This window comes from Balaenoptera borealis (genome assembly GCF_965194805.1).
Source record: "Balaenoptera borealis genome assembly, chromosome: 4".
NCBI classification, from domain to species: domain Eukaryota; kingdom Metazoa; phylum Chordata; class Mammalia; order Artiodactyla; family Balaenopteridae; genus Balaenoptera; species Balaenoptera borealis.
In genome coordinates, this window is record NC_138861.1 from 5612477 (window position 1) to 5632815 (window position 20339).

Sequence of the window (20339 nt, forward strand, 5' to 3'; positions counted from 1 at the left end):
TATTAATTTTGTCTGTTGATTTATCAAGGACAGAAGTATCAAATATTTCTCACTTACATCAGCTCTTTTGTTTTGCTGTTAGTATATGGCTAAATTATCTGGAACTGTCCTTAAATTTCAAATTTTATTTTTTCTTATTTTTGGGGTATGTCTCATAATCTGCATATGGCTAGATTTTCATTATTCAGTCCATTACTTTTTATTATCAGCTATTACTTTACTCCATTCTCAGTTATTGTAATTATAAACATATTTGATTTTATTCTATAATTTTGTTTAAAGCTTTTTGTTCTGATTTTTCCATTCTTACTGTTTTCTCTTTCTTATTTCTTCTTTTCCTATTGTATTTAGGAGTAAGTTTTTCATTTAATACTATTTTTTCATAGATAAATACAATATTTAAGACACAGCTTCTTGAAATACTAATAAACATACTTAATGTGCACAGGTAATCAGTAATTACTCCCATTCTTAAATAATACAAGAAATCTTAATATATATATTTCAAATAATATCAGCCCTTCCCCTGCTTACATATTGTTGTACAATATTTAAACATTTTTTTTTGCTATTTTAGTCCTGTGTTTTCACTCTTTTAATAATTTCAAACTTAAATTCAGGAAATATCATTATTATTGACAGTATTTTAGTAGATCCTATGTTTACCAGTTTACTCACTCACTATACATCAAATTGAACTGCTTAATTTTCCTTATTCCTGAAGCATATAGTTTTCAGTTTCAGCTTTGTTTAAATTTATTTTGTTGATAAAGTCTATTTTTTTGTATCTGATACAGTAAATAAATTATATACTTTTTTCCACTGACCATGTAATATCAGAGTATATTTTATTTACACTTAGTCCTTTAATAATATTATTTCACTTTCTTTTGGTGTCCATTATCACTATTAAGAAAATAGCTGCTGTTCTCATAGTACTTTATCTCCTATTTTTAGATCTTCCTCTTGGCTTTATGTGTGGCTGTGTCATGTTAATATATTCAGGTATTGATTTTTTTTCCATTTGTTTCATTGTCCTTTCTAAATCTGAGAGTTTACTGTATATTTTATAAGTTGTATAATAAAGAATAATACATAGTGTATGTATATAATAATATATAAAATATATATAGTATATAATATATATTACATATACACATATACACATATATTATATATATTATTATATACATATACTATATATTATTCTTTATTATATTACAGAAAATTCTCATTCACTTTGACCAAATTATCAACATTTCCCTTTTCTTTCTATTATCTCCTTCCAGAATGTATCCTTTCTACTGTTAATGTATAAATAAAGTCTGATATTTTAAAATATATTTGCTTCTCATTATTAATGGTATTTGTTCTATAAAGTGACCAACAACACTGGATTTCTGAACACTGAACCACTGCTTCTACAGGAAATGCATAGTTAGGTTCCTATCGGTCTCTGGTCACAAGATTTTCATCATCTGATCAATACATAACCTAATTTCATGAGTGTTTCTGCACAGAGAAACGTTATTTAATACATATTGTCCATTAATTAACAGTAACATTGAGGACTTCCCTGGTGGCACAGTGGTTAAGAATCCGCCTGCCAATGCAGGGGAAATGGGTTCGAGGGCTGGTCCAGGAAGATCCCACATGCCGCAGAGCAACTAAGCCCGTGCGCCACAACTAACTGAGCCTGCGCTCTAGAGCCCGTGAGCCACAACTACTGAGCCCACGTGCCACAACTACTGAGCCCGCGAGCCTAGAGCCTGTGCTCCGCAACAAGAGAAGCCACTGCAATGAGAAGCCCACGCACCACAACAAACAGCAGTCCCCGCTCGCCGCAACTAGAGAAAGCCCACGCGCAACAATGAAGACCCAGCGCAGCCAAAAATAAATAAATAAATAAATTTATATTAAAAAAATAAACCAGTAACATTGAACTCAGGGCCATACAGCGTTAGGACGCATGACTGAATGAAGCTCACCGTTAGGCACACCACGGCCTTCCTTCACAAGCGTTTCAACACGACACTTGCGGGCCGTTTTAAACAGCAAAATTGTCCTTGAAAACTCAATAGTAAATAGACCATGAAAAAAACACTTGTTCACAGTATGAAAGCTGAACCAAAAAAGTCGGGGTGTCTCCTTGTCCAACCTGAGCTGGGAACATGTACTTCAGGTCATACATTTCTCCCCACTCTGCACAAGTCCCTGAGTGTCTGCAAAACACCATGTGTATTGGTTGTGTGGTTCTATATAAATTCAGGAGAGTGAGTTTTAAATACAGAATCAACAAACAATGAGAATCAACTGTAATCAATTTTTCTGCAACGAAAAAAAAAAGAATAACACTAGCTCTATGCAAAAAAAATGACCTCACAATTATCATGTAGCCAGACACAGACAGTGAATACTGTATATTTCCATCTCTGTAATATTCAAAATTAGGCAATACTGACTTATGGTGACAGAAAGCCACATAATGATTACCTTTGGATAGGTAATGACTAGAAGGAGTAATAAAGCATAATTATTATTTTCATAACAAGATCACAAGGAAAACCCATTTGGACTGAAGCCCAAGTTTCTAACTTCTAAAAATGTGTTAGATTCTTATCTGAAAATATCCACAATCATAATTATATTGTAAAATTATTTTAATATTTTAACCTTGTATAATGTCTTTTACATTCTGCTCTTTTATAGGCATTATAGGCACTTAGAAAAATAATATAATTGATGTGATTTTTTACCATTGCATGAATGTTTCATTATTGATATTTTCTATTAATTTTAAACTTTACTTCATTGTCTGAAGATGGAAGTTACATGAATAATAAATGGTGTTAACTTTTCTCACTTTTGAATATCTAGTAGGTAGTACATATTCAGTCAGTGTAGGTTTCTAGTTTGAACACTGAATTTAAAAACCAGCCTGATTATTCCTGAAAGAACATCTAGTAGCTAACACATGCTAACTAAAGAGTCTTGATAATCACTGACTGAATGCCTATAATTCACTGGCCTATGTTGCAGCTGAAGTCAAAGTAAAATCAACCTGGTCAAAAATCAAGCAGTCTCAAAGACAGACACATAGGAAGTGAAATAGACAGAAAAAGTATGTTTTCACAGAAGATACTGGACCATTAGATTGGGTGCAGAGGGAACTGTGTAATCCTGGAGGCCTTAGAATTTTCTAGAAGACAGTTATTCATCCTTCTACTCATGACTCTTCTGTTCATTCTCATATTAGAAACTGAACCACTGGACTAATTATCCATTGTAAATTTGTAACCCTGGAGATATCAGAGCTTTCTAATAGAAACACTTTTGATTCTTTTATTTGTAATACCAAACACATCTCATAAAAGGCAATTAATGAATGTATACAGAATGGATAGATGGGTGGATGAATTCATGGGGATCTGTTAAGAGCTCTTAGAATGAGAGGCCCTGATTTTGAACTTCTTAACACCTTTTTTGGTTCTAGTCAGGAATCAACATTAGAAGGACTAACAGCTACTTCAAATTCAAACCAATATTGATGCAAAGGAAAAAAAAAATCTCTGTAAATATAAGAAATGGTTAGATTCCTGTGTCTGTCAGAATTTTGATAGTAAATAGCACTTCTATATTCCAGACTCTGCTACAAATGCTTTGTATGCATTCATTGGTATAATCCTTAATATGACTTTATGAGATATGTACAGCTATTATTCCCATTTAACAGATTATACATATCTCACAAAACTATTTTAAGATTCCTTTGAGCTGAGAAGCCACAGATCCTAACAGTCAAAGGCTGAGATACTGGAGCCAGACTGCCCGGGCATAAATCCTGCACTGCCCCTTGATTGTTGTAAGACTGAGTTCTAGTAGACTGTCCAAGATGGACAGTCTTAGAAAGAGCAGGGCATAATATAGGTGACGGCCCAAACCAGAATAACTTTTCATAACCATGACCATGGCAACATGGAAAAATGACATGGCAAGGCGTGTTATAGGTGTTTTTCTCTGTCATTGACCTATGCACATATTACTTGTTTTACTACTATAGTAAAACCTACTAAGTTGCTATTATCCAGTAAATCTACTACTGTCTCAGTCTTTGTTAAGAATCACATGAGAAAGATATACTACTGTTACTGTGATGGTAACTAGGAATGTCTTAATTGGCCTTGGACTGGGAATCTCTTTGCTCTAGACAGAATAAGCAATTGTGAGGATTTTTTTGTGTGTAACTGGTCATGTGGGAATTATGAGGTATTCATGGAATCTAATTGTTGAAAACAAAAGCTATTTCAATTACTTCAATTCTTTAGGCTCAAGGAGCGGAATGAGAGGACAGTTTGTAGAAAATGTGTAGATTTTCTAGTTATCCAAGTAATGAAACAAGTTATCAATGGCAATCAAATGGCAATGCATGAGTTACCTGGTAAAATCTATTACATTAAATTAAATATTCTTCAAAACCACTTTCAAAAGGAGGAGTCATTCATACCTGAATAACTTTTTGAGACTGTACATCAACAAGAAGGACTCTGTCCAAAGTTGGCTGTGCTACATAAATGAACTTGTCCTTGACATTGACAGCTGTGGCCCACACACACCTCTGGACTTTATCACCTTCAGCTTTGGGACAGACTTCATCCTGTAATTTAGAAAATAAAAATCAAATGAATATCTTAAATGATAACATGGATATAGCCATATTATGAGTAACATTAATGTTTGATATTCTATTACTTTTAGCATCAAAAGTTTTATATATATATATATATATATGTTAAATATATATTCATATGTTACATATTTATATATTTAGATTTATGTCAAATATATAAATATATAAAGAGTTAAATAAAACAGTATATAGTGCATATTTAAATTCATTAAATTTGTATAGGAATCAGTGTGAAATAACCCTTAAAATACATTTAATTAAGCCTTTGAATGCTTATTTATAGTAACATATAGTCTTTTCATTTGTCACTACCTATTCTTAGCTCAGTAACTGCAGAAGTACATAATAAGTCAAATGTTTCCTCCCAAATCCCCCTAATCTCAAACTTCTTTATCAGACATTCTATGCCACACTAAAGTATATTTAGAGCTTCTCAAAACCTCAAGAGCTGCCCTCATGGCATATTCATGGGCTTTTTAAAAGCTACCAAATCCACTACACAAGACTGAAGGAGTCTTCTACTTTGTGGAGAACCAGAAACTTAGAAAAATGATAATAAGGTAGTTACTCGAAATGGTTATTTTATTTTCAATTTGGTATCAAGGTCAAATTTTATAAAGTCCTTTAAGCTGCCCAAGCCCTTTTCATTCTGCTCCTTTACCCTAGAACTACCTTCTGGTTAATATTGTGCATTTTGTGCTATATGGTCATAAAGGAGGCAAAAATTATCTTCTGTTTCTTCCTTCCAACATTCAGTAAGTGAATGTTGAAGGGATACGTAAGCCTCTCTGATTTGTATGGGCAGACACACGGCGATTAGAAGAAATGTCATTTAGCTTGTTATTTATGTTTCAGGTTTTTCTTTTATTCACTGGTCTATTGGTTTTGTAATTCTCTCAATTTATTTGTAGTTAGAAAAACCACTGAGAAGAGAGATTTCTTGAATTATACATGAAATATATGTGTAAAGATAAACACTTACTTATATAATGATAATGATATAATGATAAACACTGATTCCAATGTGTCACTTGTTTTATGGTTTACGCCTGATCACAGATTATCATGTCTAATTCATTGACTTGTATACTCCAGTTAGTAACTCATAAGCTCAATTAGAATACTCTCTTTAATCTCTAATTCAAACCAAAACATTTATTTTTCAGCAGATATACCATCCACCACATATATTTAATAATCATAAAACAAAATCAACAAAATTTTCATTGTCAACACCCCTAAGCATTTCTTTCAATGAAAAGATAATACTGAGAGCACATAAAGCACATTTGTCTTTTAGTAACTAAAATGACTACCACAATAACTCTTCTCAGGCAGCACAACCATAGTAGGTGTTTTTTCTTGCTTGCATAAAACTTGGAAAATAATGCAAAAACCAGAACACTTTGGAATGAGAAGCTTAGTATGTAGTTTGCTGGGTTTTTTTTTTTTTTTTTCCAAACTTCAGATCTAATTCCAGAGGAGCTGGAGGATCCACTCATTTTTAAGATCCAGTCCAGAAGTTACCAGGTTCACTAACATATCAGGGACATATAACACCAGGGAATTGTAGTGTTCTCTGAACAGTACAAGTGTGACAGGCTTACAGGACATAAGCAAAAAAACTGAAAACTAAACATCAGGTGTATATTTCTGGTAGTTCTGGGGCGTTTGAATGAACTGCATTTCATAGAATGCACCACAATAATACTAAGATGACCACCAGTGGTGTCCATGGCACTCGTCAGCAGGCAGCACAAACCTGAAGGCAGAAATCTGTCCTCAGCACATGCCCAGAACACAGTACAGGATTGTACCTTCATTCATCAATTCACTGAAACATTATTTTCTACACCAAACATTTTTCTTCAGAAGTATTGGGTTGGTCAAAAAGGTCCGTTCAGTTTTTTCCGTAAGATGCCTCTAGTAGCGCTTAGTTGTCTTTAACTTCATTCAAAACAATTTGTTAGATTGTACTGTGACAGCTGTCATATCAGCGTGCATTTAAAAAAAATTATCAAAATTGTGAACTTGTGTGGAGCCATTTTAATATTGAAGATGGAAGAAAAAAACAACACTTTTGGTATATCATGCTTTATTATTTCAAGAAAGGTAAAAACGCAACCAAAATGCAAAAAAAGATTTGTGCAGTGTACAGAGAAGGTGCTGTGTCTGATCGAACATGTCAAAAGTGGTTTGTGAAGTTTCATGCTGGAGATTTCTTGCTGGACGACGCTCCACAGGTAGGTAGTCCAATTGAAGTTGATAGCGATCAAATCGAGACAACTGAGAACAATCAACGTTATACCATGCAGGAGATAGACGACATACTCAAAATATCCAAATCAAGTGTTAAAAATCATTTGCACCAACTTGGTTATGTGAATCGCTTTGATATTTGGTTTCCACATAAGTTAAGCAAAAATACTTTCTTGATTGTATTTCCTCATGTGATTCTCTGCTGGAACGTAATGAAAACATTCCGTTTTTAAAACAATTTTGATTGGCAATGAACAGTGTATACTGTACAATAATGTGGAACTGAAGAGATCGTGGGGCAAGCGAAATGAACCACCACCAACCACACGAAAGGCCGATCTTCATCCAAAGAAGGTGATGTTGTGTATATGGTGGGATTGGAAGGGAGTCCTCTATTATGAGCTCCTTCCAAAAAACCAAACGATTAATTGCAACAAGTACTGCTCCCAATTAGACCAACTGAAAGCAGCACTCGATGAAAAGCATCCAGAATTAGTCAGCAGAAAACACATAATCTTCCATCAGGATAACACAAGACCTGATGTTTCTTTGATGACCAGGCAAAAACTGTTACAGGTTGGCTGGGAAGTTCTGTTTCATCTGCCGTATTCACCAGGCATTGCACCTTCGGATTTCCATTGATTTCATTTTTACAGAATTCTCTTAATGGAAAAGATTTCAATTCCCTGGAAGACTGTAAAAGTCACCTACAACAGTCCTCTGCTCAAAAAGATAAAAAGTTTTGGGAAGATGGAATTATGAAGTTGCCTGAAAAATGGCAGAAGGTAGTGGAACAAAAGGGTGAATATGTTGTTCAATAAAGTTCTTGGTGAAAATGAAAAATGTTGTCTTTTATTTTTACTTAAAAACCAAAGGCACTTTTTGGCCAACCCAATATCTTGAACATCTTTGACAAGAACCTATTTCACAAGACTCAAACACTACCTAACATAAGTACTTGAGAGGCATGAAAAGGTGGGAAAAAGTGGGACCTAACGTTGATGAAAGGATCTGAATATAGGAAAATTGTTTACAAATTCTTTGCCGTTGTGTAAAAGCTCCCAACAAAACCTGTCAAAATAACAGAAAGCGTGAGTAACCTGACACTAAACTGTCAATCAAAAAACAGCTGAACCAGGAGAAATTTCCACCCCTTTGTTTGCTACAAAACTATTCAACAGTAAAATAAACTGCTCTGCTGGGAATTATTTCCTATTTGTATGCTGTCCCTGACCAGACTCACAATCATTTTTACAAAGCCATTAAAAGTTTCCTGACAGTCACCCTGAATTTTCTTTGCTTTGCTTCAGGCCATTATTTCTGATTATAGTCTATTAGGTCCCATTTTACAATAGCACTCCTCTTTTTTCAGGTTACATAGATTAGTATTTATTTCTGTGGATAGGAATAGTAGGTGAATATTTTTCACATGCATTAGGCATTCAGTGGGATAAAAGGAAACTAAAATATACAAGAGATGCAAAAGAAGATTAAGATAATATGTACTGATGAGGAAAATTGTCAGAAATTATATCAAAGAGTATCACTCAATCATTTTTATAGAAATGTATACTGCCATTGAGAGTTAAAGGATTAATAAGATTTTAGAGCTAATGAAAATGAGTCAATAATAAAAAGACAATTCTAGCTCATAATTAGAATTTATCTATTTCCCTTTGGGTTACTTCCATATTTTATTATGCATTTCCTATTTATGTATTATCTTCTTCCAAAATTTTAAAGGAATATAAGATGTATCACTAGTGATGATGGAAATTTTGATTTAGCAATTAAAATAGGGTTGATGCTTCCTGATTTGCTAAACAGAAGTTATAGTTCGAGTAGATGGATATATATACTCATCTTCTATAGGACTTGTCATTTTCATATATTGTATTGATGACCTATTAAAAATACTTTTCCCTTAAATCTCCAATTTCCCAACTTTCTTTCCTCCTTTTCTTCATAGTCAACCTCTGTGTCATTCATGGTGAGGATGAATGAATTTGTCACAAGTACATCTGTTTACCTTGCATCCAACTCAACAAGTTTCTGTCATTATTCCTTCCTCTCATCCTTCTCTCTAATCATGGTTTGTCCACTATCTTTTGCCTGAAGACAGAATCTGCCTACATTTAAATTATAAATTTAGGTATGTCTCCAGGTGTGTTGGAATATGCATATGCCCTTGTAATTTAAGTAAACATTGTTTGGATTCATCTGATTTCCCTTTCAATAATCCATCTAATTCTCTTTAGACTTTGAACAAGCTGTCAAGAACCTTAATTCCATTTCTTGACCTTTCACTCTAAATTGCTCATACTTCAAACTTGCTTTCCAGATCCTGTCTCTTCTAAAAGAGAGTACTTGAAGAGTCACAAAGAGCCTCAGAATTTGCAATCATTGCTCTTCAGTTCTTGTTGGGGAACATTTATTGAACACGTACTATGTGAAAGATATCATGCAAAGCTCTGTTGGGAAATAAAAATATGAATTTGAGTGAATGCCTGCTCTCAAGTTGCTTATAATTTCTGCCATATTTAGCTGTTTCAGACTCTTGATTCTTCCTGGAATGTTCTTTCATTCTTGTAAGGCGAGGATCAGCAAATCATGACCCCAGGCCAAATTCAGCGCACTGCCTATTTTGGTAAACGGCCTACGAACTAAGAACATTTTTTGGTATTTTTTAACGTTGAAAAAAAGTCAAAAGAAGAGTACTATGTTGTGATGTGTAAACATTATCTGGTATTCAGGTTTACATAAATAAAGGTTTATTGGAACACATCTACACCCATTCATTTAAATATTGTCTATCTCAATATCAAAAAAAGCAAACAACTCAATTAAAAAGTGGGCAAAGGACCTGAATAGGCATTTTTCCAAAGAAAACATACAGATGGCCAACAGACACATGCAAAGATGCTCAACATCATTAATCATCAGGGAAATGCAAATTAAAACTGCAATGAGCCATCACATCACACCTACCAGAATGGCTATGGCTATCTTCAAAAAGACAGCAAAAACAACTGTTGGCTAGTATGTGGAAAAAAAGAGAACCCTCACGTGGCATTGGTGGAATTGTAAATTGATGCAGCCACTATGGAAAACCATATGAAGCTTCCTCAGAAAATTAAAAATAGAACTACCATACAATCTAGGAATTCTACTTCTGGGTATTTTTCTGAAGGAAACAAAAATTATGTTAATATGAAAAGATATACACACCCCTAGGTTCACTGCAGCACTAAGTGCAGAAATAAGTATACAACAAATCAGGTGACCTAAGATGTACACACCCAATTTGGCTACCACATTGTGGGTTCACCCAAGGATAGTATACATATGCTCCTAGATACAGAGTGAACTATTGCGAATGAATGTTGCATCAAAGGTGGAGAGAGAGAGGGTTTGATGTTTGATAAATATGCAAACATATCATTAAATTTGAAAACTCCTAGACGTATTGTCGACCTGGTTCTCTCACTGATTGGGATCAGGTCATTAACTATTGAAAATAAATTGGTTTCAGTAGTTCTCATTGTTTAACTTTACTGCTTCTCTACCTATTAGGTTCCGAAGACTGGCAGGAGAGTCCGCTTTCTTGGAAGTAATTGAGAATTGGGAGGAAAGAGAACTTTTGCAAAAAGGAAAAAATAAAAAATAAACCTTACTCAAAATGTATAACTGTATCCTTTGTTGTTCTCCAACAAATGACCTGTTCTCCAGCTAGAGTGTTCTCATCAAAATTTTATTAAAAAAACAGTGATTTTCCACAGCAACTAAAGAACGCATCACACATTTTACTAATCAAATTCTTTTTAATCTACATTTGGTAGTCGTATTTCCAACACCTATATGGCTCATCCTAATTACCCTGGGTCTTACTAATTTTCTTCTTGTCTGAATTTTCATAGCATTTATATTTGGTGCCACATAATTTGGCCTTTAATCATGTACTATCATCCCTGCCTAAAATGTTAGCCTCTGCTATTCCTGTATTTCAACATTTTACAGACATACTGGGGAAGGTACAATATTTCCTCAGTAAATACAAGTTTAAATGTCACTTATCATAGAAAAAAAAATGGAGAGGGGATCAAAAAGTGTATATTTCTCAAACATGTTGTTAAACACTATTTCATGTCATCCAGAATCATTGATAAACCGAATTCTAGAGCATCTTCAAAATATGGTCTGTGGATAACTGCCTGTTGGCATATCGTTCCTTACCAAGCTGAGAATAGTACAGAAATGGAAAATAACCATTTAGAATCTTTTCTAACAATTTGCCATTGCTGTAATATCCATGAGCATGGTCAGTGGACCCATCTCCTTTAATAGGGTTTAGACAAGCTTGGGTGTGTCAGGCGTGCCTGGAGGGTTCTTTTCCACTAATCGTTTAAGAAGCTCTGATTTTGAGCTTTCTTTTTCTTTTCTAGCTCTCTCTCTCTTTCAAATAGCTTTAAAATACATATATATCCAAAACTGTTGCAATCTGAGTCTACTGAGATAAATAGAAAAGTGAATGAAACACTTGACAAAATAGTGTTCACTTTAATAAATGCAATTGAAAATAAATAATTATTCTCAATGAGAATTTGTTCAGTTTATCATGAATCAAAGAAATGAAACAAGGGTTCTTTGTACTGAACTGGAATGTTTAGATTATGATTTCCAGGAAATTTTTTTTTATAATCATGAAGAAATATATATATATATATATATATATATATATATATATATATATATATATATATATATAAGGTTGAGCTATTTGTGAATACACTAGATATAATGTATTCTTTTAATCTTGCTTTGCAATATAAAAAAACCCCTAGATCTTACAATAGCATGTTAAACAATTTAATATGGTTATCTCCCTTATTGGACCATTTTTTTTAAAGGCAATGAGGTTAAATTACTTTTGTCAATTTTTAGTCGAGATCACTGCTTATAACCCAAGTGATACAACTGTTTATTTCTACAGTTAGATATATTCAATTTATCTAATTCTAGTTGCCATTTCATTTATGAAAATGTCATAGACAATCTAGTTCATATTAGTCAAAGCATAGGTAGTCATGGCAATTTAGGGGCTGATTTGCCTTAATTTGGCCTATATAAGAAAACTGTCAGATAGTATGATTTTGATTCTAGGATATCAGTGATACAAAGACCACAGTAAAGAAATTTTCGTCCTTTCTTTTAACATAAGGAGAATGCATTTATGTCCTCCAATGTTATAACAAAAATGGAGCAGATAACACTATACAATCATAAACTGAGGACTGATTTCTCTTTAGCAGCAAAGTATTAGAAAGATTAAAAACACAAGCTTTGAGGTCAACCAGAATTAGATGTAATCCAGTTTTACACTCATATTAGCCATGTAAATACTCCTTTTAAGCTTTGTTTATGTCACTGGTATAATATCACCAATCACATAGGATTATTATGTTTGTTAAATGAAATCATGTTTGAAAAGGTCAAATGATCAATAAATGTTACCTGTTATTTTCCTATAGAAAATTCACTATGGGATACATTTCATGAAAACTATAATAGTCTACACATTTTTCATCCAAATATTTCATTTTTCAATTTCCCAAAGTGTTTTGGAGGGAAGTTCACTGTGTATATTTAAGAATTTCAAAGAGTTACTTTAAATACAGAATGATGGTTGCATATGTGGTCAGGAGAACTTATTTTTCCCTTTATCACTTGTTAGTTCTATGATATTGAGCTAATTATTTGTCTTTTCTCATTTCCTTATCTAGAAATTGAGAGAATTAAATTAGAACTTGTCCATGGTTTCAATAAAAGAAAAAACAAAAAAAAAAAAACAAAGCTATCTGAATTACTTCTACTCTGCTTAAACAGAAAATATTTTATCAGTTTATAGAAATATTATATTAGGTCCACCCATGTTGTTGCAAATGGCAGAATTTCATTCTTTTTTATGACTAATATTCCATTGTATAAATATACCACATCTTCTTTATCCATTCATCTGTTGATGGGCAATTGGGTTGCTTCCATATCTTAACTATTGTAAATAATGCTACAATGAACATAGAGGTGCATGTATCTTTTCAAATTAGTGTTTTTATGTTCTTTGGATAAATATCCAGAAGTGGAATTGCTGGATCATATGGTAGTTCCATTTTTAATTTTTTGAGGCGCTTTCTATACTGATTTCCACAGTGGCTGCAACAATTTACATTCCCACCAACAGTGTAGGAAGGTTCCCTTTTCTCCATATTCTCACTGGCATTTGTTATTTGTAGACATTTTAATGATGGCCATCTTGAGAGGTGTGAGGTGAATAACCAATTTAAAAGTAAATAAATTTGTAGAGTGTTAAATTTCAAATGTCTGCAAAACATGAGAGAAGGAAGAACTCTAGATCTTTTGTCAGTGCAGGACTGAATGATTTGTGTGTCGATTCTCCTGGTTCTTGTAAATGAGCCAGAATTCTGGGTGGGGGTTGGTCCAGGTGTCCCTGAGAATCCAGGGGCAGGGACTTAAAAGACTTTTGGAAAAGGCATAAACTTGAATAATGGGGAGACAAATTAAATATCAAGACCATAGGTTTCACATTAGGTCCAAGAACCAGTAAATAGAGTTTGGCAAAATGTCCTTTGAATTGAAAGCTAACATTAAGCACTAAAGAAATTAGACAAATATGGGGAATATCAGGAAATGTAAATTATATGGACCCACAACGTTCATGAAGGATCAACTCAATTAAATGGCAGTTTAGATAGTTGGAATTAAAGAATTAATTGTATTTAATTTCACTCCCCAACTTGTTGAAGATTTGATTTGTACAGGAGCAATGGTGCTCTTTCCTAACTTTATTTAACGAAGCACAATTGGTAAGTTGGTTAGATGGGGTGAAAATTTATTATTAAAAAATTCTTTTCTTACCAGATAACGCATGAAGTTAAATGACCACACAAGAAAAGAAGAAGAAAAAAAAAAAAAAAAAAAAAAAAAAGAATGGACTTTAGTATGTAAACCTCTCTTTAAAATGTTGAAAAGCTCATCAAAATTATGACATCACTATGAACACTGATGGATATCATGGAAAGATAGAGGTTACTTCTTCAAATATGTTCTGTACTCTAGTTTCTTTAAGTAACAATAGAGAATACTTGCTTAAATGGTCCTTTCCAGCTATTGATTAATAGTCAAAATTAAGAGAACTACTTTAAGAAGACTGTTTGGATTAATTTACATTGACACTTCTTCATTTGAAGCATCAAGGTAAACTAATCCAAATAGATTCATTTAAAATGAGTCATGTACCACAATGTTCATTGCAGCTCTATTTACAATAGCCAGGACATGGAAGCAACCTAAGTGTCCATCAACAGATGAATGGATAAAGAAGATGTGGCACATATATACAATGGAATATTATTCAGCCATAAAAAGAAACGAAATTGAGTTATTTGTAGTGAGGTGGATGGACCTAGAGTCTGTCATACAGAGTGAAGTAAGTCAGAAAGAGAAAAACAAATTCCGTATGCTAACACATATATATGGAATCTAAAAAGAAAAAAAAAAAAAAGGTTATGAAGAACCTAGGGGCAGGACGGGAATAAAGACACAGACGCAGAGAATGGACTTGAGGACACGGGGAGTCGGGAAGGGTAAGCTGGGACGAAGTGAGAGAGTGGCATGGACTTATATACACTCCCAAATGTAAAACAGATAGCTAGTGGGAAGCAGCCGCATAGCACAGGGAGATCAGCTTGGTGCTTTGTGGCCACCTAGAGGGGTGGGAGGGAGATGCAAGAGGGAGGAGATATGGGGATATATGTATATGTATAGCTGATTCACTTTGTTATAAAGCAGAAACTAGCACACCATTGTAAAGCAATTATACTCCAATAAAGATGTTAAAAAAAAATAATAAAATAAAATAAAGTGAATACTGCAAAAAAATAATAAATAAATAGATAAATAAAATGTATTTTAAAAGCAAGCAATTTTGTTTTGACAGATTTCACTTCTCTATGTTCTGATCATATTACTAAAGCAAATATAGATTTTGAAATAAATAATACCTATGAGACAGATTATCAGGCAGGCAAAGAAATTACTTCTACAAGATAGGATTGAAGTAAAAACTTGAAGTTTAGTTTGGGGGACCATAAACCACATTAACAAACTGTCATTAAACCTTTAAAGGACTTTCATGTAGATTCTATTCCTTGATTCTTTGAAATTCTTGTATTAAAATGGAGTAAATTAAATTATTTCTTATTGGTATAAATCCGTAGGACACAAAGGAAACAAAGATAAACTTTTAAGGAAAAGGGTCAATTTGAATGACCTGGAATGTCAGAAACCGTAAGTTCCCCTTTCTTTCTTTAAATGCATGGGTTTTGATAATGTACATTTTTCAGATTTCTGTTTTGGGGGACATTAGTGGAGGACCGAGAGAGGTTTTATTGATTACCTTTCTAAGAATGCATTAGGTAATCTCTTGCTCTGAAAGGCTTATTCTGCCTTGTAACTGCTTTAAAAATGTTGACGTACAAGCATGAATTGAGGGAATTTTATGATTGTTGCATTCTCTATATTTGTTCAATACAGTGTAACATCACTTAGGAACTGAACTTTTTTCTATGCAACATAATCTCACAATGCAGATGGCAAAGTGTCATTTTGATGGAGTTCTTCATCTCCCCATATTGTCCGGCAGAGGGCGCCTTATGTGGAAGGCAGGCTTAGTCGTTTTTTCCAGATTATTATGGACTGAAAAACATTCTGAAATGTGGTAGATTTACCTTCAAAAATTATAAGGCTCCTTAGAGGATAATTATACGCATGTGTACTTTTAAATTGTATTGTAATTCACACATTAATTTGTTCCACACAGGAACGCCTACACTGAGAATCATTATACTTTTTCAGGTCAACATTTTTTTAAAAATTATTGCTTTATGTTATTAACTAGTTAATTATTATTATTGAAAATGACCTTATATTCTCTTTCTTAAAGGTATGAAGTGAGCGGATTCTGGCCAAATAATTTATACACATAGGTATTTTGCTATGTTTGTATCAATTAATATAAAAACCATAAAATATACCCATTTTAAAATCCTATCTTGTAAACCTTTAGAAATAAATGTTACATAAAAATAATTTACTCCTGTGCCTATCTTCCTTATAGGTAAGAAGACAGACCAAATTTACATTTTCTTTAAAACTATATCTTTATTTATTATATTGCCTGCAGAATTACATTTTCTCTCATCTCTTTTCACTGACAAATCTGATAGGGGTTCTGCCACACTATCCAGCTCAGAAATATTCTTGAGTAATAATGTGAAGACAATATTGAATAAGAATTCACCAAAACTGCCTCTGTGATTTAGTTCAATGTAAATCCTTTATGTATGCAGATTATATAATCCGATATGCTATTTTTCTTTTGCATCTTTAAGCTTTCTAAATAATTTCAAAAGTAAACTATTAGACATAAGTTGATATTTTTGCAAAATTATATTCACAAATAACTATGCTGAAAGTTATATATTAAAGAGTGACTTTTTAAATGAAAATGATACTAGTGTGTGGATTTTTAAATATGAGAAAAAAAAGAGTTTTAATGGGCAAAAATTAGCAGCTTAAATAGTAATGGGATGAACAATAATTTTGAGGTTTAAGTTTTGTTTTCCTTGAGAGTTTTATTATATAGTTGTATCTTAAATATAGATTTAAGAAATTTAGAAAACATATAACATCATTATATGATAAAGTACATGGAGAAATGCAAAACTGTCATTGTAAACGTTTAGCAATTTTTTAAAAAAAATTTAGTTATTCAAACATTTAATAAAATAAAATAAAGGCATTAATTTACTGTATTATTTTCCTTCTTGCACAGCCTCTCAAATTATTCAAACTGAGATTAATGACCTATCTAAATACGAAAAAGATATTAAAGAAGTGACAAGCCTTCAGTATTAAATTACAATTTTGACAACTATTGTTGAAATATAAAATATAAGCAATGAGAAATCAAGCAAGAGATCAGTTAAATAGACATTTTAAGAAAGAAAAGGAAAAGAAAAATAAGGACTAAGATTTAAATAAATCATTAAAATCATAAATCTAATCCTCAATATGATAATTACAATTAATCTTGCTACAGTAAGTTTTCAACATATTTAGAAAGAAGAAAATTTGGAAATTATCATCCTTCAGAGAGGAACATCACTAGAAAATATCTAATATTGATAGTTCAAGAAATATCATTCCTGAGCACATTACTTGAAGTGATTAAATGTAATTGGTTGCATGAAGTCAGACTGGGGATAGTAAGGCACAAAATAAGAAACTACTACTTTTGTATTATTTTATTTTTACAATGCCAATCTATTACCTTGAATAAGTCAACAGGCACTTTTTTTGTGAATAAAACTCAATCTTAGTCCAGAAACTGTAGTTTAAGAGCCATAAAAGCTAGATTTATGTGATTTTTGTAAGTCTCAAGTAAAATGGTTTTATGTTTAAAGATATTTGTATGAATAATTTTTATGTTAAACTCTTCATTTTTACCCTTAAGAAGTTTCTATTGAAATTCTAAATTACTATAAGTACATTTCTTTCTCAAGTACAGAAAATGTGCTCCTAGGTGTGTATAGTGAATCCTTATATTTCATATGAAAACTGTGATGGCAAGAGATTGTTTGAGACACATACATAATTCTGGTCACATTTACCAAATAACTTGGCTGGTTCTTATTAATAATCTCTTGAAAACCTAATATGCTTTCTTAGATAAGATTACTTGATCCAATTAATATGCTATACAACTCCATTAAGGTGCTGTTGCATGATTTACATGCTCCCCGTGGCTATCCCCCTAATGTTAGCCTTGCCTACTTCAAGCGTAACAGAAGCACAATGTGAGAATTTCATAAGAGTGTGATTTTTAATGAAAGATTACAAGGCCCCTTTAAATCCAGGGCTTCAAAGACCAATTTCATAAATTTATTTCTTTTAAAATCAACAGCATAATCTTCTAAGGAATAGTTAGAGGTAGTTTGCATTACTCTCTTTAGGCAGCTCTTTGCAGGATATCATTGTAAGTGCAAAGGAAGCTCTTTGCAGGATATCATTGTAAAGAAAGCTTAAATTTTTATCATTCTAGAACTCTTTGTAAGTTAAGCCATGTTTGAATAGAGACCCACTGAGAAAAGAATAAGTGGGGAAATATTTCGAGTACCTTTCTGAAATATACAGTGGTATTGAATTCAAAAGGTTGCTTGATGGCTTCATGGAGAAATGAATTGTCTGTATTGTATAAAGCGGCTGGTGTTTTAACAATTATTTTTCTGGACAGAGTTTGGAGAAGTAGTAACTGGATTAGAAACAGAAGGAGATGCTGAAAAGGGGGTTTGGAAGTATTAGCAAGGAAATTGATAAATGCCCTGAAGGCTGCACTGCTTGAGAAGAGGGGAACGCCAGCAGAGAGAGAAGTGTGGACACAGCAGAGAGAGCTGTTTCCCCATTTCTAATCTCACTTTCAATTTCTTGATACCTGAGTATTCTGCACACTATGGACACAACCTGTTCCTATGTAAAAACTCCATTCTAATAGAGTACCAATCATATTCATTTATAAAGTCTAGGTAATTTTCTTATGTGGAAATTCCAAGACTAGAAAATAGACATTTTAGAGGTGATTCACATCAGACTTTCTGCAGAAACTATGATCCTCTTGAGTTAGCATCATTTAAGTTGCATTAAAACCAGGAACAGAATCTTTGCATCCTAAAATATAAGACCCATGCATGTGAGAATTCCCTGGTGCTCCAGTGGTTAAGACTCTGTGCTCTCACTGCCACGGGCCCAAGCTTGATCCCTGGCTGGGGCACTAAAATCCCACAAGCCACGCAACATTGCCCCCCAACCAAAATACACACACACACATCTATATACTTAAGACCCACGCATGATAAGATTTGTGTGATTTTTCTTTCAAGCTCTTCTAGTCCTCATGAAAGAATAAATAACACCATGGTATGTATGGAGAACAGCAGCTGGATCTTAATAAGCGAACAGAGAAGGAAGTGAAGTAAAAAAGCATTGAAGATTAAAAGAGTTGTCGATAAGGTTGACAAAATACTTGAAAACCAGAAGAGTGAAACAGTTGGTAATCTTGCAAAAGCCTAATAATTGAAAAATTTTTCCAAACCCATTTCAGTTTGAGTTCTGAAGTTATAAGTCTGAGATAGAATCCTATTTGCTTGAAGTACATACTTACTGTAGGTGACAAGATGAAATCATGTATACAACTAGGATAAATATAGCAAGAATCCTGTCTAGTTAGGCTGCATCACAAAAAAAGGAAAAAAGATAGATGAAAGTATAAATAAAAGCATGTTCTGTGAATCTTCAACCAACTCACTACCAAAAGCTGAAACCTGATGTAATCTGGCATTGTACTAAAATTGAATTTTTATTTAGAGCAAGCAAACAGCATCTTCTAAGAGATTTGATCAAAGATTCTGTATTCTAAATATTTCAGTTTTTATCTAAACTTTACTAGCCAATGAGTTGTACTGGGAATTGCAATTCTCTTAATATCAACAGTGACTTTGAAAAATATTATTTTTATGTTTAATCCTTTTTTGTGGGGAAAAAATGATTCGAAAAGACTCATTTCCATTACTCACAATCAAGTGATTTATCTTCTAAAATCCAGAAGAACTAGCTTTCTTTTTTCTATAATAGAACTCCAAACTATCTTAGACTGGGCATTTGCACAGTATATTTTGACTGTGTGATCTTGAATTAATAGAACCATGAGGTTATGTTTACCCTGAAACAATTCAGTGATCAATTATTCTGTGAAACGTTTTTCACAAGAAGAACACTGTTTTGTGGGAATTGTAAAGCAAGGAGAGGTGAGGAGAGAATTAGATGTAAACATCTTTAAACTCAGGCAATGCATAAAAGAATGAATAGCCTAAGGCTCTAAGCAATGGAGTTTTCCTTAAATTCATTTCACAAATATTACTTGACTACCTGCCATGTGTAAGTACATTGGGAATAAAAATGCTAATCAAAGTCTTGACTAATAGAGATAGTAAGATGTGGTGGGTTGTTTCCTATGTCAGCTTGGCTATGACTAGGCTATGTCGCTCAGTTTTTGGTCAAGAACTAGTCTGATAGAGAATGGATAAACAAGAAGGTCCTACTGTAAAGCACAGGGAACTATATTCAGTATCCTGTGATAAACCATCATGGAAAAGAATATGAAAAAGAATATATATGTATATATATATATATATATATATATATATATATATATAACTGAATCATTTTGCTATACAGAAGAAATTAATACAACATTGTAAAT

At 32.9% G+C, this 20339-nt stretch overlaps 1 protein-coding gene across 8 annotated transcripts in view; it reads right to left on the reverse strand.

Annotated features, from left to right (window-relative positions):
- Window positions 1-20339, reverse strand: part of FSTL5 (follistatin like 5) — a 771595-nt gene that overhangs the window by 81185 nt on the left and 670071 nt on the right. For all 8 annotated transcript variants that reach the window (XM_082391660.1, XM_082391659.1, XM_082391666.1 and 5 more), the window contains one exon: window positions 4505-4654. In XM_082391660.1, the coding sequence (XP_082247786.1) occupies window positions 4505-4654 (150 nt within the window). The remainder of the gene's footprint in view (window positions 1-4504; window positions 4655-20339) is intronic.